Genomic DNA, 23,965 nt, shown 5'->3' with positions numbered 1-23,965 from the left:
CCCGTTCACATAACAATTGATACTCACCGTCAATGTTGTGTAAATCCTTGAATTCACATGTTACTTTCGCCAGTTCTGCTAATGAATTGAGAGCTTCTGTTTGAGTTGCATTGGATTCTTCCATTACCGGCAATTCTGTGACAACAATACTTTGCTTCATCTCATGCACCCCCTGAATCGTTTCTGAAAATTGATTCTCTTTGTCGAACTCAACTGCTATCATCTCGGGCTGTATTTCTGATTTTATTGCTCTTCTTTGTTCCATGATGTTCAATTGAGCAATGACTCCACTATTTCGACTTTCAATAAATTCCTCTGTTTGTTCCTCAGCCAAAATGGCTTGCGTTGTCTCAATGCCTATTAAACTCTGAATTGTGAGTTCCGCTTGCGAAAACGGTGCATTTTCGGGAATTTTCAAAGCGCTTCCAGTTTCCTGTACTTGTTGAAGAGTGTCCTCCCGAGACGTAAATGGAATATACATTGATGACACCTTTTCATCTGCTTCATATTCAATATTCAAGCTTGTTGCAGCAACAGATGTTATAACTTCAGTATTTTCCGTAACCGGTTTGCCTGATAGAGATTTATTGACAATTTGCTGGATGGGTGTTTCAGTAGAAGCGAGCACGCTTTCTTTCTCTTCTTCCAACACTTCCGACACTGCTAATGCCATGAATTCTGAAATACTTTGTGTCCCTTGTTCTTTTTTGGGCTGTATTTCTTCAATCATTTTGCCTGTATGAGTTACCGGGAATATTTCCGTTTTTTGTGCTACTTCAATACTATCCATCTTTTGGATAGCGAACCCCTCTGATGACAATGTACTATTCGGTAGATCTATCTCCATTTCATTGGATATAATCTCAAAAGTATTGGCAATATCCAATGTGTCCAGCTTTGGTTCAGTGTTCTTCGATTGATCCTGAGGTATTCTTCCCAAATTCTCTGCCTGCATTAGTATAAATGGCTCATTTTTTTCCGCTATTTTCCTTCCTGAAATATTCACATCAACCGATTTCTCCTCTGGTTTCTTTTTTAGCAGAAGAACTTCTTCAAATTCATTAGTGGCAATGTATGAAACTGTCAATGGAGAAAATTCATCCAAGGTTTGTTTTGATGTTATCATTACTGGAACACTTTGCTGATTTAAATTTTCAGCATTTGATACTGTTCCAATCATTGAGACCTCAGCAGCTTCTTGTTGAGTAAAACTCAGATTTGCTACACTTTTCAATGGAATCTCAGCAGTAATAATTTCTTCTTCCAGTTCATTGACTATATTTTGTGATACTGCGATGGACGAACATAGGTTAACATTCGAATATCCTGTTTGGCTGTCTAATTTCTTATTCACCGGCAATTCTTGCGTATTGTTGAAAAGGATTGTTTCAGCCACGGTAGCGGCCTCTCTGCTATCGAATTGTTGTTGAGCGATTTCTTCTTTTCCAACTTCTGGTATAATAAATGTACCCTCGGTATCATTCGCTAGTTGCTCAGAAACAAGAATATATGAATGTACATTCATCTCAACATTTCCATGAACTTCTTTAGGAAGTTTTGCAAAATCAAGCCCGGCCGCGGTATTTATTTCCCGAATTTCCTCGGTTGTCACCACATCACGTGTTGAAATTGCTATATGTGCAGTTTCCTCTGTTAATTGTTCCGAATCATTTAAATCTGTTTCTGTTTCAGTGGAATGCACTTCGGATGTAATCAATGGCAGTACTTCACACAAAGTACTACGTCCCTTTTTCCTATCGACTTTTTCATCTGAAAAATCTTCAGAAGTCGCCAATGTCATGATTTGTGAAGTCTGAACTGTATCGTGAGTAATCATTCCTGTTTCGGCCAATCCGTGATTTGGCTTTATATCACTTGGCAAATCTTCTTCCTCTTCCTGGTGAACAATTTGTGATACTATTAATGGAATCAATTCCCCTACTTCAGTCATGATTTTCCGCCGTTCTGGTGTTACTGAGGATTCGAACTCATTACTGTCCTCCAATGTCAGAACTTCATTGAATTCAGCCACATTATGGCCCATCAAGTGAAATTCTCCTTGTTGTTTTTCTAGTTTCTTAGTATCACCAATGATACCCTCAACTTCATTCGATATAACTTCAGCAATACTCAGTGACGTCTTCTCCTCAATAATAGATTTCCCTTTTTTTTCATCCAGTTTACTTTCTCCAAAATGTTGGAATGTATTTAATGCAGTCATCTGCATTGTTTCTGCAATATCATGAACCGTGACATTAGATTTTGCCGTTGTAAAATCAGGTTTTCGTGGACTTTGTAAAATTCCCTCGGTTTCACTCGATTCTATCTCCGATGTGACCAAGAATATCTGTTGTTCAAAACTGGGTTGACAGACTTTTTTCTGAGGTAGTTGATTGATGGACAGATCATTAGTGGTCGTTAATATTGTCGTATGAGATGTTTCAGCTATTTCACCACCGATTACCTGTGCTTCGGCTGTTTGCAAACTTGGTACACCAGTCATTATCAGGTTACTCTCCTTATCATTGACAGCAATTTGTGAAGTGATTACTGAATCAAATTCTTCATAACTTGGAGTACTGTTTTCTCTTTTAACGATTTCATCAGAAAAGTTGGCAATACTATTTAGTGTCAAAATTTCAGAGGTTTCAGGTATCTTATGTGAATATATATCGAAATGAGCCATTTTTTTCTCGGGTTTTTCATTGTCTGAGAGAATTTCTTCAGTTTCACTTGGAAATGCTTGTGACACTTCCACGGAAAGCATTTCACTTATATTGGATTCAACCTTCTTTACATCTGGAATAACATCTTTAGTGAGTTCTCGTGCAGTATATAATGGAGTAATCTGTGAGATTTCTGGCACTTCGTGCCCTGAAAATTTCGAGACAGCTCTTTTCATATTTGCTTCATTTTCCATTAGCTCCTGACCGGTTTCATCCAATACGACTTGTGAAACTTGGACTGATGACAATTTTTCAAGACCAAATTCACTCTTCTGTTCATTCAATTTGAGTTCGTTCATTTCTCCAAGATTTGTTAATGTCAGGCTCTGTTCAATTTCAACTAGCTTGTGACCATCAACTGATATCTGCGCATTCTTGGTGCTCTGGGCAATTTGGTGAGGTAGTGACTCTTCCGTTTCGGCAGATATTGTTTGAGATACAATAATGGGGATTATATCGTTATGAGTGTACTGTGCTATTTGCTTCTTTAGAGTATGTTCGTCGCGGATTTCCTCAGAATTGAGCAAGGCTGTGATTTCCATTACTTTGGGTACTCTATAGCCTACGAATTGCGCTTCGGCACTCTTCTTTTCTGGGATCTCCAAATTTGATCCTTGTATTTCATTTTCATTGGAGACAATTTGTGAAACTGTTATCGATGACAATTCCTCTAGATGAAGATTCCCTCTCTGATCTAGTATTTTCATTTCATCAATATTTTCTACAGTACCTAGCGTCAAAGTTTGTGACTGTTCTGCAATGTCATAACCAGTAATTTGCGTCGCCGCATATTTTCCAGTAGTTTTTTTCTCGTCTTGAAGGAGACCCTCTGACTCCCCCGAAATAGTTTGTGAGATACTCATAGGTTGAAATTCTAAGATAGTTTGATTTCCTTCTTTTTCATCTGGCAGTACTGATTTTATAAATTCTTGAGTACTGAGTAGAGTTTCTACTTGAGATGTTTCAGCTATTTGGTAACTGGAGAAACTCATCAGGGCATTACTCTCTTGAGATTTACCAGCTGACACTAGATTTTTTTCAACTTCATTGGACAATACTTGAAGGACTTCCAATGGTATTAAAGCGTTTATTTCAGGTATACCCTTCTGTATGTGAGGTACATCTATCTTTAGAATGTCTTCAGCCAGTAATACAGAACCAACTTCCGAAGTCTCTACTATTTGTCTTCCATCCAAATTGACAACAGCTCTCTCTTTCTCTGATATTGATGAAATTCGCAAAGGATTTTCAGTTTCATGAGGTAAGGTTTCAGTAACTACCAGTGATGCTAAATTATCAATGTTAAATTTACTTTTCACTAGCTCATAGTTTAGAGATTCGGCAAGTCCTTCAACTTCTCTAACTGTTTGTACTTCTGTGGTTAAAACAACGTCACTACCAGAAATATTCTGGAGTGCCTGCTGAAAGTGTGGTATTCGTTCCATCGCCAGAGTATTTTCTATCTCATTAGTTGATATTTCTAGAATGGAAATTGGATTTAAGCTATTTACTTGCGGAATCCCTTTATGCATCTCACGTTTACATTGATTATCAAGCATACCCTCATGCTCTCCAATTGTTGTTTCAATCTTAATCAATGACTCCACAGTTGGCTGAGTGATGACAGCCTGAGACATATTTGTTTTTTCATCCTCCATTTTTTCAATACCTTGAATTACTTCAGTTTGACACTCTTGTAAGCCCTCAAGAATATTGAATTCTGAAGTGGCCCTTGAATGTGGAGGCATGACAACTTGGCTGAATTTATCCTCTTTATAACCAGTAGTTATTTGGCATATTTGAATTGGCTTACTTTCTTGAATATTGAACTCAGCCAGTTGATAAGAGCGCTTCGAATCGTCTATTAACGATCTTTCGGTCTCCTCAATTGTATTTTCTACAACTGTTAGGCATTCGAATGTACTTTGACTCGGAACAGCTGTCTGAGGTAATATATCATCAATAACTGCTTTACTTTCCATATTACTACGAGAATCAATCACTGTTGTCAATATACTTCCATGCTCTGTAACAATCATTGTTGCCGCTTCTCTTGGCACAATTAATGGCTGTTCTTTGAAAGATATCTCAAATTCGTTTGTAATCGTCTCAGAAATTGATATTTCGTGATCCATTTCTACTGATGGAACAATATTATTAGAAATGGGTTTTGAATATCTATCAAGGACTTGTTCCCTTTCAATCAATGGGAACTCTGCAATGATGACTGACTGCAGAGTATCTTGTTGCGAATTCGCTGTCTTTTGATCGCTATCAAATGATTGTAATAATCCTGCACTTTGATCAGTTATTATTTCATTTTTCAATGCTATCCCTTGATTGGATTGTGTTAAATTGATCTTAGCAACTTCTGCCATGTATTCCGGTATCTTCATGGTATCTTCTTTATCGTGTAAGATGACTTCATCAACTATTATACTCTCATCGTTTGTTAAAGATGTAAGAGCATGTCCGATAAACGATGTAGAAACTTCTTCGAAATGTGAACCAATTTCTTGAGGCAATGTTTCAGTAATCTGAAGAGATCGGAATGTATTTTGTATTTTCATAGCTTCAGCTTCAGCTATTGTTTTTGGTACGAATCCCCCGATCGCTTCTCTAGGAATTATTTGACTTTGTTGAATAACTTGTTGACTTTCTGAAATCGTTTCAGCAGCTTGTTTCTTTGTTTTTTCACCTATGGGTAGTTCTTTTTCAAGATCTTGAATTACAGATGTTTCAGTGATGAGGGAATTATACTCATTTATTCCAATTCCAGCGATTTCTAGCATAGGTTTCCTTTGAATTGTATCCCTCTCGCATTCGCCAACAACGTTTTCAGTAAGTTGAATTGTTTCAAATGGTTTCTGTTCGAGCACTGCTTGCGCTGAAATGGGTTTATCTATCACCAAACTACTGGCGGCTATATTGGCGATTATTTCTGATTGAAGTGCGACTTTATGCTCGGTTTTTGGATATGAAAATTCTAGTTCTGTTTTACCATTGGGTGAAACGTTGAATGGTATTTCTTTATCGTCAATAATTACTTGAGTGACTGTTAATCCACAGCGTCCCTGTTCAAAGGTGAGCTCAGCATCTTTCAAATTGACTCCGGTTCTACTGAATGACACTTCTTTGTCAACCGAAATTTCTTCTGATATTACAAGACTCTTGTGAGTTCCGTGGGTCAAAATTGCTTTCTGACTGTTCACCTCCGTACCATCTACTTCGGCGAGTGCGTCTTGCACCGCTATGGTTTTGGTCTCAGCTACTTCAAGTTTTGAATCAAGTTCAACTGATGCAATTTTCGTACTGACCAAAGCATCTGATTTGTATTTATTTTCCTTATCGTTAATTATCATTTCAGCGACTGTGATAGGATTTTTCTCGGATTCAACATCGACTTTTGCACTATGAACCCTTGGTTTCACTTCAAGTATTAAGCTATCTTCTACTTCTCCAATGACTGGCTGAGAGTTTGTTAAATGATTATGGGATTCAGGATAGAAATTTGCTGTAGAAAATTCTGGACTTTGATCAGTGAAATTTTCAGCGCTATTTTCAATAATATGTAGGTTAGTCTCAGGAACTATTAAACTTCCGGATAAACCTTCATGAGCCATTTTCGTTACAGGCAATTCTAGCATTCGATAATCATTTTCTTTATCTTCCGCGATTACCATGATAACATTGACACTTTGATCTTCACGAAGTGATATATCAGCAACAATATGATTTGGCTGCACAGTTGGTATATATACGCTTTCTCTCTCTGCTGGTTGCGTTATACAATTAATCACAGTTTCTATGGGAATCTGTGATGGACTGACGACAGCCAGTGCCGGTGGAGTTTCATGTAATAAACCTATCGAAGAATCAAGAGTAAATTCCATTGTTTCTGAAATGCAGCGATCTGTTGTTACTTCTAAGAGAGCGTTCTTTTCAGCAGGTCTGATTGGAATTGGCAATATATCCTCCTTATCCACAGTTAAAATTTCTACATTACTAGTAACATTGCCACCATCCTTTATAATAATTTCTGCTTTTTCAGTTGTCATATCAGGTGATTTCGCAAACTCTTGTTCGCGAATTGATGCAACAGTTTCAATTTGAATGATACCTTCTAATGGCGAATGGCCTTGTTTTGCAATTGCTAAAATTGGAGCGCTACTTTCCAATTCATCAGTTATTGATGAAGTAATGACCTCAACGAGTTCAGCAGTTCTGTGGGTATCTATATTGGTCGTGGCCTGTACCATAGGTGAAATTTCTCGTTGATTATAATCCTTTTCCTTTTCAGAAATTATAGGTTGCATAATATGAATACCCATTTGTGCCTCTTCATAAACAATGTCTACAATTTTATCGTCCGGCCTACAGAAATAATCCATAGAACTTTCAGAATCCTTTGGATAGGCTTCGGTAATGATAACGCTCTTGAACGGAATTTGATTTTGGACTGCCTTAACAAGTTGACTATCTTCCAATTTCATTTGAAAAACATCATCATGGGGCATAATTTCCGTAGCTTCGGCTACTGGATGAGAAGAAATATCTAGGTTTGCAGATTTTGATGTACGTTTTTCATCATCTTTCATTGGACTCTCCTTCTCCCCAATTTCAACTAACGACACTGTTATCATCTCTCCAATATCGGTAGTTAGTTCCGCTTTTCGGTCAAATGTTTCCATTTTAAGCAATATACTTTCAGCATCTGCTGTATAGACTTCTTCAGCTACGGCAATTGGTAATGATGGTAAGCTTATTTCAGGCTTTGCATTTTGTATTTTTTCCGGAACACATGTACCAAGGTTTGTATCACCGAGAATTTCATATTTTGAAGCAACATTCTGAATTTCAAACTGCACTGAAGCTTTTCTACTTTTTGGAATTTTCTCCTTCTCGAGCTCCTCTTCTCTATCCTGCGAATTAGTCAGTGTTATTTCTAACCCTGTCTCCTCTATAAAAGTAATATCAATATTATTGTGGCTTGGTTTGATTGTTTCGAGAAGCATGGATTCTTTCTCAGTGACCATGAATTCTGTTTGTTGCACAGTCGTCAATTCATTGCATTTAGGTGTTGCCTTTTCCATTTCAAATTGTACGTGAGAAAATGCATCAACATTATTTGCAACGACTGTTTCTGAAACTTCGAATATCTCATGACTCGGTGTGAGTTGAATACTTATATTTTTTTCAGGAAATTGTTCCTCAGTCAGTAATTTTTCAACTCTATCAATAGTGGTAATTTCAGTGATCATTATATTTGCTGATGTAGATAAGTTAATCTCTGCTTTATGCTCACTTGGTTTTGAATCGTCTAATCGGGATTTTTCACTCTCTCCCAAATTAGTTTCAACAACGATTAACTCATCGAAAATATCTTGTTTACTAAATGCTTTTCGAGTTCTGGGACTATCCTTGAGCAATTGTCCTGCACTTTGTTCAATCAAAGCTATCGATTGTGTCGCAATTTTATGACCATCAATCAAATTTACAGCCCCATAATTGCAGGTTTCATTTTCCGTGAAATACGTATTCTCCAATTCCTGGGGAATAACTTCGGAAATTACAGCATTCGACTTCACATCAGTCATTTCAATAACAGCAACTTTTTCATCCGGCCTATGATCTTCATGGTAACTATTCTCTTTTTCTGCAAGATTTTGTAACATCATTGTTACACTTTCAAGAGGAACCATAGTTGGTTGAGCAGTTCCAAATGTCGCAGAATCTTTCTTAAAATCCTCGGTAGGGGACTCAGCTCTCACTGTGCATTGCTCAATAGCAGCTTGTGTTTCGAAAGCGGCTGTGGCTATAAGGGAATCGGTCTTAACTTCTTCGTACTCTTTTTCAGTTTCATTTACAATGACTTCTGCTGTTCTCACACTTCCAATTTCGCTCACGGAAAAGTTGGCAATTTTACTTTCAGGCATGATGCCTTCAATCACCGGTTTAATATCCTCAGCTGATACGATGATACCTATACTTATTCCTCTCAAATGGTCTTGTCCAACATTAGCTTTTCTTTCCGCTGGTAATTGCTCTTTCAGAATTTCCAGATCAAGTTCAGGCTTTATTTCTTGTACTTGAAAAGATATACTATGGTGTGTTGGAACTATTTCTCCTTTGTGAGTCTCAGGCATATCATATATCTCAAGTTGTGCTTCAGTATCCACTATTGTTGTCTGAGAAATTGCTACACTTTTCAGGGGACCATAAATGGTTTCACTAATTTTCTCTTCACATTTTTCTAATTTAGGCAGTTGATTTTCCCTCTCATTGGTTAAAATTTCTTGAATTATTGCAGTTTCTGAAGTTGTCACTGAGGCCGTCCCTGTTTCAGTAATGTATCTAAGTGTATCAGAGAAATCTGAAGGTAAATCACCTGAATGAATCTCAGAAATGTTCAAATGCGTTTCAGTATCAACGGAGGTTTCGGCAACTGCAAGTGTTGGTGTCACTTTCTCGCTATAAGTACCTTCAGCTTCTTGAATTATGGTATCTGATATACTCCCGATTTCCAGCAGTGACATGGTACTATTGGCTATTTTTTCAAGAGGTATGGCATCCATTTTATATTCGATTTCCTTATCCGATGGGACTGTCTCAATTGTTAAAATTGAATTTGACTCTATAACATTCACGTCAGCTACAATCTGTTTATTTTTTTGTAATTCCAGTTCCCCCTCTTGATTATGACTTTCCACAGTAGAAATGGTTAAGCTTTCTAATACATCAATGGATTTATCTACTTGGCAAGAATGTACTTCTTCATTTGATAGGATCGAATCAACTGTTTCTCGCAAGATTTGTTCACTTATTGTTGAAACTTCACCACCTTCAGAAACATTCACTTTCGCTTTTTGATGAATTGGTACTGCTGTCGGAACATAATCTCTTTCTTTTTCGGATGCAAATACTTCGCCAATAGTGAATTGTTTTTGAGGGATAAAACTCGAAGTTCCCATTTCCGTTGGAACAATCAGTTCTGGGTAGTATTTTTCTGGTCTATCTTCCGGTTGTACTTCTTCAACTTGCAGGTGTCCAACTGTATCAATGAGAACTCTAGACTGCGCAACAAGAATTTGAGATGAGTCGAATTTGTCTTCCAGTAAGCCTTCATTAACCTCGTAAACTGATAAACCAATATGAGATAGTATTGAATCTTCAACATTCACTGCAGCTGGTTGGAAAAAATTCTGTGCAGCAACTTCAATTTCATTGGTTGTCATTTCAGTAACTGTTGTTGCCTCTTTGAGGGAGAGATTCAAGTTTGCTGTTTGTATTGTTGGTTCAGGTTTTATATTTAGCTTTATGAGTTTATCATCACTTGAAAGTGTTTCCGTTACTTGAATTCCCTCTTTAGATATAATATTAGCTGTAATATTACAGCACATGGATGGAATTCGTTTGGTCAACTCCTCGGTTGAGCTTTGAATTGTAGTTTCAGTAGTTGAATATGGCTGTACGGAAGGTATCGAAAGCATTGCATATTTTTTGTCAACTTGTACTTTATCGATGGTCTCTATACCATCTTCAAGTGGAACGGATTGGGTAGTAATTACTTGGATTGCATCTACTTTTATAATGGCTCTATCTAACTGTGGTTTATCGGCAGCCTGATGAACTGCATTAGAAAAAGACAGTACTGATTGATATTCGTGGGGAATATTTTCAGGGAGTGAGTAAACAACCTTTTCTGGAGCAACTTCCAAAGTGTTTACTTCTTCGAAATAGTTTTCGTCAATTCTTTGCTGCGAACTATTGGGTTTAAGAGTAATTCTTTCTATAGTAACATCTTCTATCTCTCCTTGCCTCATCAAGTTTCTATCAATTATTTCTCTTTTGCTATATATTCCTTCTTCGTGTTCTTCTTTTTCTTTCTCTTTATTTGTTTCATGTCTTCTGACAACTTTGCGAGTAGTAATGATCTCTTCATCATTTATGTCAGTTTCTCTTTCAAATTTATCAATATCTCTTTCTTCTGTTACTCTTCTTTTGATGGACAGCTCCCTGTCATCTTGCTCAAGTTGAATCTGCTCTTTGATTCTTCCCTCGTTCATTTTATTTCTACCCTCAGCTAGATTTCGTAAAATTTGAGGCTTGAATTCTTCTGATTTTGTATCTTTGTGCTGTGTTTCGTGTACTTGCTGAATGTCCTCGTATTCTGTGAAAATTATGTGATGGTAATGTGCGTGTAATTTATAAAATTGTTGCAGAAAAAATCATATCACTCGCCTCTTTTAGTTAATACATAAATCGACCGATACATATGATTATTACACCGTTCAATTGACGATATTTCAGCTACGTGTGCGGCCGTGCAGCTCATGCGACAAAAAATTTTACTTAGTGCAGACGCTCGAATGAAATTTATGAGTGTGTAAAATACCTATCATGTGTTGTAATATGTGCATCAATGCAGTATAAATAGACAAGTAACAGAAGTCAAACCAATGAAGAAAAAGGAATGTGTATGATCTTGGCATAATAGTTTGTAATTTTTTATATTATTTCTGGAGAAATTTAAAGGAGTAGTTGGATGAAAATTTAAATGCATAACACACTTTGATCATTCTAATCGTTCGTCATATAAGATGTTGTAATTTTCATCTTTACATGTCTGTTCGTTGAACAGATATCTATACTTTTTTAGCATATTGAACATACATTTATTTTCCAGTACTTACAGCATTTTGTTAATTCTTTGCAAGGTTCTCGATCTAACCAAAGCAGCAATTATCATAAATGAGGTGGGAAGGGAATTTCTAATGTATTTCTTTAATAATAGAATCATGTTATTGGGCACAGAAAGCATAGCGGCATAAAAGCTGTAAGTTCGTATACTGGTTTAGAATGTCTTCATTCATGAAACCGTCAAGCATCTGCAAAGAAATAAGCAATATTTACAGTAAGATTGAGAAAAAAATTCAAATAATCTAAAATGAGCTAAATTGCTTATCAACTGAATCAATAGACTCAATTCATGATCTTTTTCAAAATTCTTATCAAATATTCCAATATTGGAAATTGATAGAAATGATCTTTCACATAAAACTAAAAACCCTCTTTCATGCATTTTAAATAACACTTGCGAACCTTTAATTTCTTGAAGAACATGTTCTACCGCAGTTCTTTCCTGCTCATGTTTTTCTATATTATGAAGCAGAGAAAATTTTATAAACGTTAGGTTATAACAAATATGATTTCAAGTAATAATTCATGATAAACAATTTTTAACGTACCCATGATGTGAATTTCGCTTTTTTGTACGCTAGAAGATACTTCTTGCATATTCTCTTGAACTTCGCCCTTTTAAATTTGTAAGAAAAGTTAATTCATTTCAATTCAATATTGATATGGAAATAGAAAAATACTCGCTCTTTTGCAAATAGAAAATAATCATAAATACCTCATTAAATTCAGTAACTTCCCATGCTCTCGTTCGAAAATCTTCCGGAGCAAAATGAGTGATAATTTCTTCTACTGTGGCGTGTTGCAATTCAACCATTCTCATGAAAGCACGGAAGCCAACAGTTGCAGCTACTATACTTTCGTCAGTTGTAGTTTCTTCGGTGAGGACTTGAGAGATTAATGGTCCATGTCCTTCCCTCTCTACTAATTGTACTAATGCATTCTGGGCGTCGGGAGTTCGTAATGCAGGAAAATAATGAGATTGATATAGACTTTCATTGATTTCATTTACGGACACCCCATTATCAATGAGAAAGCCAATAGTTGCTAGCTCTCTGAGGGGTAATTCACCAGGACCAAATTCTTTGGCATTCACCAGATCCATTGTCTCCTCCACGGCCTGAGAAAGATTCTCTTTTTGATCATTAATGACCTTCTCAACCGTAACATCAATACGCTCGCGCCTTTTATCCCTCTTCTTCTTCTTCGGTTTATCTTCAGTTAATTCTGTAATATGCGAATCACTCACCTCGAGTGTGCGTTCCATTGTAACTGTGGTTTTCCGCGCATATTTCATTTTTGGAACAGATTCATCAATCTCTTTAATATTAGTTTCTGTAACAACTTGAGAGACGGATAGTGTTTCAAACATATCAGTAGTCATTTCAGCATGATCAGTTGTAGACTCTAGTTTTAATTCTAAAATATTATCCTCTGATACTAAGGGGGTAGCAATGAGTAATGCTTCATGTGCTTCCGCAACTCGTTTGGCCCGTTCATCCAAAATCAATACCACTGACTCAGACTTCTTATCTACTTTCTTCAGAGAGGCCGTTGCTTCGGTTATTACTGGCTCATGGATTGAAATTGAATGTTTTGCTTTAGATTCTTCGAGAGATGATTCCTCTATCAGATCAGCAGATTCATACGCTGGTATTTGTTTTTCTGCTGACCTTTTTCTATAAATGAAAAATTGAAATTACACAATATTTTGGACAACATTTTGCAATCAATGAAGACATCAACTCACTCTTGCTCTTTCACCAATTCTTTTTCCTTTTGTACTTTCTCTTTTCTGACATTCATCTTTTCTCTAGTGTCTTTGAGTTTCTTCGCTTCAGATATCTTTTTTTTCTTATCATGCTGTATTGGAAGTTCTATTTTTGTTTCTTTTTTCTTCCTTTGCCCAGGACCTTGAAAGAAATATACATGCATGTTAATTTATAAATTAATGTTTTTTTTATTATTAAATTTGCTATCAATATAATTTACAGTCATTAGAATGAGAAATATACCAGATACTTGTAATTTGGCTTTGGTTACAGCTAAGCCTATATCACTGGTTGCCTTACAAACGTAAGTAGCCGTGTCTTCTGATGTTGCATGAAAAATTGTCAAAGTGGTTTTCTTCTCATCATCAAGTAACTTCACTTTCACATTATCCGTATTCATTAGAAGTTTATCATTTTTATACCAGACAACATCTGGCGAGGGATTGCCAGAATAGGATGTTTCAAAAATGACCTCTTCACCATCTACTGCATAAGCGTCTACAAGTTCATGTACAAATCGAGGAATCTGCTGTGTAGCTGGAAATAATTGGAAAGATAGACTTGCAAGTTGAGAATGTATAATGGCACTGTTTAGTTCATCAGTACAAACAATACGAAGACAATCATGTCATCTGTAGATTGCATCGGAACCACAGACAGCATAAACGAATATTTATAACTTATATTGTGAATGCCAGAAAATACTTTTTTTTACCTCGCAGAGCTTCTTGCATCTCTTCCATTTGTGTTACCCACTCTGGCTTTCTATATTCCTTAGTTCCAAGAATACCTGGAGAAAATCGTTTATATTAATGGAAAATATTCGAGAGCATCAATCAAATGAGAAATGAATGTTTTCAGTGTATATGTTGGTCATGTTCTAGGATTGAAGGATTGCGGGATTGGACTTAAATTTCCAAACGCGGCATCTGAAATCACCTCAATAATAAGGCAAAAAACAATGAATGTTAAAAAATGAATAAATACTTTGCTCCTTTTTCTGCAATTTCAGCGCTATCATATTACCTCCAACTGATAAGTAAGTTGTTGTGGTGCACACGCCCATTGCATTATGTGCCTCGTACACGATCTCACCAGTATCATCTGGATATGTTTCGCTAATGGTGAGAATTGAGCTACCATCTTCAAATTCTTCAATTTCGAATTCATCTGAAGGTAATATTTGAATACCTTCTTTGTACCACTTGCCCGTGGGTCTCGGTTTACCTGTTACTTTGACTTCCAATCTGTATAATATACAATCAATCATATAATTGCTTCGAGTAAATTAGAATTAATAGTATCGAAAGTTTACCTGATCAATTCACCATCTTTGGAGCATATTATTTTGGGAAGCTCTTTAATAATTTGTGGAGGGGATTCATCGACATGAATATCCAACGAGGTACTTTCCTTGAATGCAAAAAAGTAACTGTATAATAAGCTCTAACGTATTTTAAATATAATTTTACACAAGTACTTCTTTTAAAAAAAACCACTTGAAAATCTTGAATTACTGAAAATAAATTTTCATATCTCGTCGTGCAATAAGCCGAATTTATCACACTCGAATCTTGCACGAAATGATAAAAAATTATAAACCATTTAAGCATAAACATAGTTTTTAACGAATTTGATTACAATTGTACACTTGACATTGATCGAAAACAAAATTGGTACTTTTTAACTCAAATATACTATTATGGCACCGAGCAAGGGAGATCTTGCTCATTTCCAAAAAATACACAGATTCTACAGAAGGGCCAACCGCAATCAATCTACATGCAGCAGATCACGTCGAAATCATTAATATTCAATCAAATTTTATTTATTCATCAATGATAAAACGTATGAACTTTCCGAATGGTATCGATGAGTTATGGTAATGGCCTCGAATATAGAAATCAGAAATTTCATGATATCTACAAGATTCACGATCTCTAGAAACTTTAAAAAAAAATTCATGAAAAAAAAAAATAGAATCATGGAAAATAATCATCTGCAAATGTACATATAAGCATTCTAAAATATGAAGCAATAGAAGACCAAGTTGACAAATCAATGCGATAAATAGTTGAAAGATATAGAAATAGGATCCAATGATATGTTTTACGTGTAATTATTGGTCTCATTTTTAACACGCCATTTTATATACCTTTGGTAACAAAAGATCTTCTTCGGAGCCACTCTGTCCTCCTATGAGAGAAGTCACATTTGCCGATGATGCAATTTCAGAGTCCGGTACATACTCATATGCTGAAAATACATAAGAAATTCTTCAGTTAATTGTAGAATGAGGGGTACCAATGGGGGGTATTCATTAATTCCTGCATTTTAGTATGTTCATATTCATTTCATTTTCCATTCATGAATTGGGCAGAATGCATCACTATAATTATAATAAATTAACTAAAAAATCCTCCGCGTTCTTCATTTTGTAGATAATATCTGAGAACAATGTCTTCAATACTAATGTATAATTGATTTCTGCGTGACATAGAGATGCACGGTGAGTGATCAAGTAGAATATCTTGAGAGGATTCTTACCGTCAACAATAAGTGTTGTAGTTGATAAGGCCTCGCCGAGTGGATTAATTGCTTGACAAGTATATTCACCAGCATCTTCCGGGAAGACTTCGGCAATGGTGAGACTACAAACGCCTTCAGTATCCTGTGAGATAGTGATGCTCTTGGCCTCTTCAATAGGTTTTTCATTGTGGAACCATTGAACTTTAGGTGTTGGCTTTCCTTTCAAAATGCATGAAAAATCAACACCCTCACCATCCATCACGCGAATAGGTGATAATCGTTTTACAAAAGTTGGTGAAGTCATTTCTAATGAATCATCCCACGTAGTTTCCAATAAATTGACATTCGTAGTGCATGTTACAGAACCAGCTACATTTTCAGCTCTGCAAGTATATGCACCAGCATATTGAGGGGTCATTTTTTTAATCAAAAGAATTGAACGATTTTCTTTTGTAGTGATTCTCACAGACGTAGACCCTTCTAAGAGATTGTTTCCATGGAACCATTGAAACGATGCCAGAGGGTATGAATGAACAGTAGCTTCAATAATTACTACCTCATCAATTTTTACATTTTGAAGTTGAAGGGGTGTTTCAAAATATGGCGCTTGAGGTTTATCATTGGAATCAGTTGGAAATTTTTCTAATTCCTTAACAGTCACTGATCCGCTACTTTTTGCTTCACCAAGAGAGTTTTGAACTCTAACTTCATATTTGCCGGAATCTTTCTTAACAATATCAGAAATGAAGAGTTCTGTTCTATTCTCATGTATTATCATACTTTGTTTATGAGATGGTTTTATCTCCATCCCGTTTTTATACCATTTAATTTCTGGCATCGGCTTACCGTCAAATTCTGCAACTAATGTTAAAGATTCACCTTCATCTACAATGCATGCTGGGAGTGGTTTTGTAATCTTCGGTGCATGTAAGACTTCAGGTTGAGATGTAACAACTATATTTCTGATGAGCAAATTCGCTCGACACTCTGCTTTTCCAAATTTGTTGATTGCACGAACTCGATAAATTTTTTCTTCCTCCGATACTGATTTTAATAGAGTAAGTTTCGCCTGACCGGTTTCGGGATTAAAAGTAATTTCGGTTCCTTCAACTGGTTTAATTTCGTCTTCACCCCAATACCATCTGACTTCTGGCATTGGTTTGCCAATAACAGTACACTCAAAAGTCGCTACATCATCTTCCTCAATGATGACTGGTTTTATTGGTATTGTAAATTGTGGAGGTAGTCCTTCTTCTTCTTTTTCTTCAATTATTATCAAAAAATAATAGAAAATTAATAATTATTTATATTACAATGATACGTGAATGATGAATTCCATATGTAAGATTCGAGAATTAATATATTAATTGACACTTACCCAAAATAACAAGGTTTACTGTGGATGTTGCAACACCAGCGGGATTCGAAGCTCTACATGTATACATTCCGACATCCTCGTCCGTGGGATTAGTTATCAATAGTGTAGCAGTTGTTTCTGCGTTTGTCATTTCATATTTTTCTGAAGCGTGAAGCTCTTGTTCATTTTTATACCATGTAATTTCAGGAGAAGGGTGACCAACTACTGTACAAAGAAACTTGGCAGTTTTTTTAGACTCAACAATAACTGGTTGCAACTTCTGAATAAATCTGGGGGCTACTTTCTTATCTTTATCAATAATTGGCATTTGTCTTCTTTTAAGTTTTATAGTTTGATCCTGATCCTGAACAATTTCACGTGAATTAAAATCTTGAATTTCAGGAACCTTCGGAACAATATCAAATGCCCTCTGATCATCCATAACATTCAAATCATCTTCACCTATTTTTGATATTATCGTTCTGGATTCCTTTGATGCATCATTGACAGTCATTTGATGGTCTGTGACTTTTGAAATTATATATTCAGATGACTCCATATCAAGAGGAACGACTTCCGTACTCTCTTCCATAGTAATCTCATCAATTGCAGTTCGTTTGATAGACTTTTTTATTCCAGTCGGTTTTTTCAGTCTTATTTTTTCATCAGACATCTCAACTTCACGAGTTGTCTGATGTTGATCGATAGGAACTATTTCCACCTCTCCTCTGAAATTCACTGCCTTTTTCGATTTTTTCGGCTTTACCTTTGATAGTAATGAGTCAGTTTTGAGCTTCGTTTCGACGATTTCCTCAATTTCCGTACATGGCATCTCAGTGGATATGGTTTCTGTTATCTGTAAATGTTTATTCTCTTGCTTTGGCAATTCTGATGAAAGTTTACCAGTGGATTCTGGCGGAGATATTTTCAGTGCCTGAATTGAAATATTTTCTCTATCCTCCTGAACAAGACGTGGTGACCTTCCTATTCCATTTTTTTTCATTTTGGAATTCTTCAATTCAACACTAGTTTGATTTTCTTCTATATGATCTTCAGATTTTTGAGCATGTTCAATTGGTTTAAGAGCTGAAGGGTTCGAACCTCTACTTGAAATGATTACAGTATCGGTTTTCTCTGCATTCTGGACCATTTTTTCCGGCATAATTGTCATTGAAGCAGACTGTGTTTCAGGTTCTTCCTTCCCCTCTGGCTTTTTACACTCTTGAGAAGTCTTAATATGAACATTTTTTTGGATTTCCTTGTTAACAGGTTTTTCATGTTGATTGGATGGAGAGATTTCATTTTTATCGTCGCCTTCACGTTCCATTGGCTTTTCATCCACCTGATCTGCAGGTTTTTCAACGTGTTCAATTGGTTTAGGAAGTATTGATTCCGAAGGCTGAATTTTAATTAACTCAGTTTCTTTTTTCTCTATATCCTGGAGTGATTTTTCGGAAATTATTGAAGTACCTTGCACATGAGGTTTGTAATGTTTAACCGCTTCTGAGATTTCTTTTTGGCTTCCCGTCTTTTCATTTTCACGGAGAGTCTCATTTGAAACCTTCTTTTGAACTTTCTTGTTACCAGGTTGGCGTTGCCAGGGAAATGAAGATATTTCATTCTTATTTTCTTTAAGTTGGATTTGCTGTTCATCTAAATGCTCTACTGATTTTTGGATATCTTTAATTGGTTCAACAATTGAGGTATCTGAAACTTGAGTTTCAACTATCTCAGTCTTGTCTTTCTCTATTTTCTGGAGCAATTTTTCGGGAATCATTTTTCTCGAAGTAAATTGCACTCGTTCATCATTCAATTGCTCTCCAGATTGTTGAAAATCTTTAATCGTTTCGATAATTAACGAATTTGAATCCTTAACTTCAATTACCGCCGGCTTTTTCTCCTCCATATCCTGGTGCGTTATTTCGGGAACCATTGTCATTGAACTACTTTGTGTACTTTGAGATTTACGTTGCCAAACTACTTGTGAGATTTCATTCCTACTTTCCTTTTCTTCGCTTCTTTGGGAAGTCTCAACAGGAATTTTCTTTTGAACTTTTTTGCTGCTAAGTTTTCGACGCCAGGGAGATGAAGATATTTCACTTTCATCTCTTGGTTTAAGCTGCTCTTGGCCTTCATCTAACTGCTGTGCAGATGATTGTACATTTTTTGTTGATTCAAGAATTAACGAGTCGGATTCCTGAGTTTTAATTATATCAGCATCCGTGTTCTCTATATCCTGGAGAGTTTTTTCGGGAATAATTGTCATCGAAGTACTTTGTGTTTGAGGTTTACGACGCCAAGCTACTTCGGAGATTTCTTTTTTGCTTTCCTTCTCTTCAAATTCTTGGGAAGTATCAACAGAAACTTTCTTTTGAACTTTTTTGCTGCCAGGTTTTCGACGCCAGGGAGATGAAGATATTTCACTTTTATCTTTTGGTTTAAGCTTCCCTTGTCCTTCATCTAACTGCTGTGCAGATGATTGTACATCTTTTGTTGGTTCATGAATTAACGAGTCGGAATCCTGAGTTTTAATCATCTCAGCATCCTTGTTCTCTATATCCTGGAGAGTTTTTTCGGGAATAATTGTCATCGAAGTACTTTGTGTTTGAGGTTTACGACGCCAAGCTACTTCGGAGATTTCTCGTTTACTTTCCTTCTCTTCACATTCTTGGGAAGTATCAATAGAAACTTTCTTTTGAACTTTTTTGCTGCTAGGTTTTCGACGCCAGGGAGATGAAGATATTTCACTTTCATCTCTTGGTTCAAGATTCTCTAGCCCTCTATCTAACTGATAGGTAGATGTTTGAAAATCTTTTGTTGGTTCACAAATTAACGAGTCTGAATCCTGGGTTTTACTGATATCAGCCTTATTTTTCTCTATATCCTGAAGAGTGTTTTCGGAAATCATTGTTATTGAAGTACTTTGTATTTGAGGTTTATGAGGCCAAGCTACTTCGGAGATTTCTTTTTTGTGTTTCTTCTCTTCACTTTCTTGGGTAGTATCATCAGAAACTTTCTTTTCAAATTTCTTGCTGCCAGATTTTCGACGCCAGGGAGATGAAGATATTTCACTTTTATCTTTTGGTTTAAGCTTCCCTTGTCCTTCATCTAACTGCTGTGCAGATGATTGTACATCTTTTGTTGGTTCATGAATTAACGAGTCGGAATCCTGAGTTTTAATCATCTCAGCATCCTTGTTCTCTATATCCTGGAGAGTTTTTTCGGGAATAATTGTCATCGAAGTACTTTGTGTTTGAGGTTTACGACGCCAAGCTACTTCGGAGATTTCTCGTTTACTTTCCTTCTCTTCACATTCTTGGGAAGTATCAATAGAAACTTTCTTTTGAACTTTTTTGCTGCTAGGTTTTCGACGCCAGGGAGATGAAGATATTTCACTTTCATCTCTTGGTTTAAGCTGCTCTTGTCCTTCATCTAAATGCTGTGCAGATGATTGTACATTTTTTGTTGATTCAAGAATTAACGTGTCGGAATCCTGAGTTTTAATTATATCAGCATCCGTGTTCTCTATATCCTGGAGAATTTTTTCGGGAATAATTGTCATCGAAGTACTTTGTGTTTGAGGTTTACGACGCCAAGCTACTTCGGAGATTTCTTTTTTGCTTTCCTCCTCTTCAAATTCTTGGGAAGTATCAATAGAAACTTTCTTTTGAACTTTTTTGCTGCTAGGTTTTCGACGCCAGGGAGATGAAGATATTTCACTTTCATCTCTTGGTTTAAGCTGCTCTTGTCCTTCATCTAAATGCTGTGCAGATGATTGTACATTTTTTGTTGATTCAAGAATTAACGTGTCGGAATCCTGAGTTTTAATTATATCAGCATCCGTGTTCTCTATATCCTGGAGAATTTTTTCGGGAATAATTGTCATCGAAGTACTTTGTGTTTGAGGTTTACGACGCCAAGCTACTTCGGAGATTTCTTTTTTGCTTTCCTCCTCTTCAAATTCTTGTGAAGTATCAACAGAAACTTTCTTTTGAACTTTTTTGCTGCTAGGTTTTCGACGCCAGGGAGATGAAGATATTTCACTTTCATCTTTTGGTTTAAGCTTCCCTTGTCCTTCATCTAACTGCTGTGCAGATGATTGTACATCTTTTGTTGGTTCAAGAATCAATGAGTCGGAATCCTGAGTTTTAATTATCTCAGCATCCTTATTCTCTATATCCTGGAGAGTTTTTTCGGGAAATATCGTCATTGAAGTACTTTGTGTATGAGGTTTGTGTCGCCAAGTTTTTTCAGAGGTTTCTTTTCTGGTTACTCTCTCTTCACTCTTTTGGGAAGTCTCAGTAGAAACTTTCTTTTGAAATTTCCTGCTGTTAGGTTTTCGACGCCAGGAGGATGAAGACGTTTCGTTCATATCTTCTTGGTCAAAAATCACTTGCACTCGATCCAACTGAGCTACAGTTGGTTGAAAATTTTCAAGTGATTCAGGAATTGATATGTCTGAATCCTTGCTTTTGATTATTTCAACATCTTTATTCTTTGAATCCGGGAATGTTTTCTCGGGGATGGTTATTAGTGAAGTACATTGTTTTTGAGGTTCTCGACGCCAAGCTACTTCGGATGGTTTCTTTTTGATTTCCTCGTCCTCACTTTTCTGAATAGTTTCCAGAGATATTTTCTTTTGGACTTTTTTGGTACCAGGTTTTTGAGGCCAGGGTAATGAAGATATTTCCTTCGTATCTTCTTGTTCAAGATTTGCTCGTTGTTTATTTAACTGTTCTGCAGATATTGGGAACTTCTCAATTGATTCAACAATTAACGAGTTTGAGTTCTGAGTTTCAATTATCTCAGCATCTTTTTGGCTCATATCTCGAGGTACTTTTTCGGAAGTTATTATCTTTGTAACAGTCTGTATAGAAGAAACTTCATCTTGTTTCTCATTTTTTTTAATCACTTGAAGATGATCAATAGAGACTTCTTCGTGAACTTTTTTGGTGCTACTTTTTCGATCCAACGGAACTGAAGATATATTGTTATTATTTTCTTCAAGATTCATTTCAATTTGTTCAGAATCAATTTGTCTGAGTAGGGTTTTCTTCTGCTTCCCTACTGTGTGTGTATAGTGATCGACAGCCTCAGGTTTTTTATCTTTCAATGTTTTCGACTGGTTATCGTTTTCTTTGCGCTTGAGTATTTTTCTTTTTATATCTTTGGTATGTATCCACGGTAGTTCGGATGTTTGATCTACATCTTCCAAAATGTGGCCTTCCTGTATCACACCTTGAGGATGAACAATGTTTAAGCGTTTTTTACCACGCGTCCAAGGTATAGCAGATTCTTCTCCGGGGAGAGGTTTGTGTTCAGTAATGTGACTAGTTTTATGTGTTTCAAGAATAGAAGTATCCCGTATGTCTTGATACGGCTGTACAGCCAACTTCTCATTTTTTTCAGGAATTATTTCTTGATCACCTGAAGTCACCATTGATTTTTTTACACGTTGGGATCGGTTGAGACTAGTATTTTCCTCTATCCACGGTTTGGGGAGCTCAGGTTTATGTGCAGAAATTCGCACATTGGATTCATGAGAAATGTCACGTTTTGAACTATCTTCTTCAATTGTGAATGTCGAAGTACGAATAGGTTCTAACAGTTGAGGGGATTTCAGTGTAATTTGAACAGGTTGTAGATCTACAGATGGTATACTTCCTTTGATGTTTTCCCGTTTGATAGGCGTGCATTTCTTCAATTGTATGCTTTCCTCTGTCCATGGCTTGCACTGATCCAAGCGTTGAGAAACAATTTTAGACTTCAAAGGGCTTTTTTTCTTCTTAACAATTGAAGTGTCTTCTGAAATATCGGAAATCTCCAATAGAGAAGAATCATCTTCCTCATAAAATTCTGAAGTTAAACTATGTTCTCCGACAGAATCTTCAGAAATCTTCTGTAATTCTACCATTTTAACGTCCTTCTTCGTTTCTTCAATTATTTGTGTAAATGGTTCAAGTTTGACCGTTTCAACAGACTCTTTAGATAATTTTTTAATTGTAGATGGAATTTTTTTCAACTCTACTTGCTCTTCTGTCCATGGTTTAATTTTTTTATAGAGTTCTTTTTTCGTAAATTTGGGTGTTTCCGATTGAGAGTTCTCATCACCAAAATCGTCATCTTCAGTGTTGACTGTCAATTTCACAATCGACTTGGGAACTTTTTTTAATGTAATTCCTTCTTCAACCCAGGGCTTCACTGCAATTCTTTCATTAGTGTTGACATTATCAAAACTTTTGAGAATCTTATTCGTGGGCCGGGATTTATTGTTCCGCCAAGGATATTCATTGCTTGCCTTCGAACGATATTTTACTTTACCCATCCGCCATGGCAAAGACTCATCACCTGGTGGAAGTGAAACGTCAAGTGGATAACGGGGTTCATCCAGTTCAGTGATTTTTTCTTGTGTTATAGGTTCAAGTTTTTGAATTCCAATAGTTGATAAATTTGTTGTAAGTATTTTTGGTGCAGGTAAATGTTGATGAGTGTCTACGGGTATCGTTGTCTCATATCCACTGCCCACTCGTTCTGAAAATTTCGTTAAATAAAAAAAATTCAGTAAGTTTGTTTGCATTTCCAATTGATTATGTTCAAATTATGAACGATTAATCATTGTCATTCATACATTCCGAATTTTACAATAAAGATAATAAAAATAATAACGATAGTGATCCTTCGCTCGAAATGCCATTGTAATGTATCATTGGATTCAAAGTGTTTGATTAATAATTGAAAAAAAAGAACAAAAATAGTCATGTATTTCATTTTTAGGCAGTATAGAATGTCAAACAGTAGATATTGCACACTCCTATCGCCTCCTCACTTACAACTCTTTTTTACCCATCAGGGTCATCATGTGAGGTGGGGGAAAGCGATGTACC

The 23,965-nt window shown here is 36.2% G+C and overlaps 1 protein-coding gene across 1 annotated transcript in view; it reads right to left on the bottom strand.

The window, feature by feature from the left end:
- LOC107045262 (titin) overlaps positions 1-23,965 on the bottom strand; it is a 69,889-nt gene that overhangs the window by 24,788 nt on the left and 21,136 nt on the right. Inside the window, 11 exon segments of the mRNA XM_029126613.1 lie at positions 28-10,896; positions 11,829-11,882; positions 11,975-12,041; positions 12,142-13,102; positions 13,174-13,336; positions 13,439-13,732; positions 13,911-13,985; positions 14,222-14,442; positions 14,511-14,608; positions 15,351-15,451; positions 15,743-16,987. Of these exon segments, the coding sequence (XP_028982446.1) occupies positions 28-10,896; positions 11,829-11,882; positions 11,975-12,041; positions 12,142-13,102; positions 13,174-13,336; positions 13,439-13,732; positions 13,911-13,985; positions 14,222-14,442; positions 14,511-14,608; positions 15,351-15,451; positions 15,743-16,987 (14,148 nt within the window).

The sequence above is a fragment of the Diachasma alloeum genome, unplaced genomic scaffold (genome assembly GCF_001412515.2).
Source record: "Diachasma alloeum isolate Michigan unplaced genomic scaffold, Dall2.0 Dall_scaffold_00906, whole genome shotgun sequence".
NCBI lineage: Eukaryota > Metazoa > Arthropoda > Insecta > Hymenoptera > Braconidae > Diachasma > Diachasma alloeum.
The sequence above is the reverse complement of the archived record's forward strand: the minus strand, read 5'-3'. Positions and strand labels throughout refer to the sequence as shown.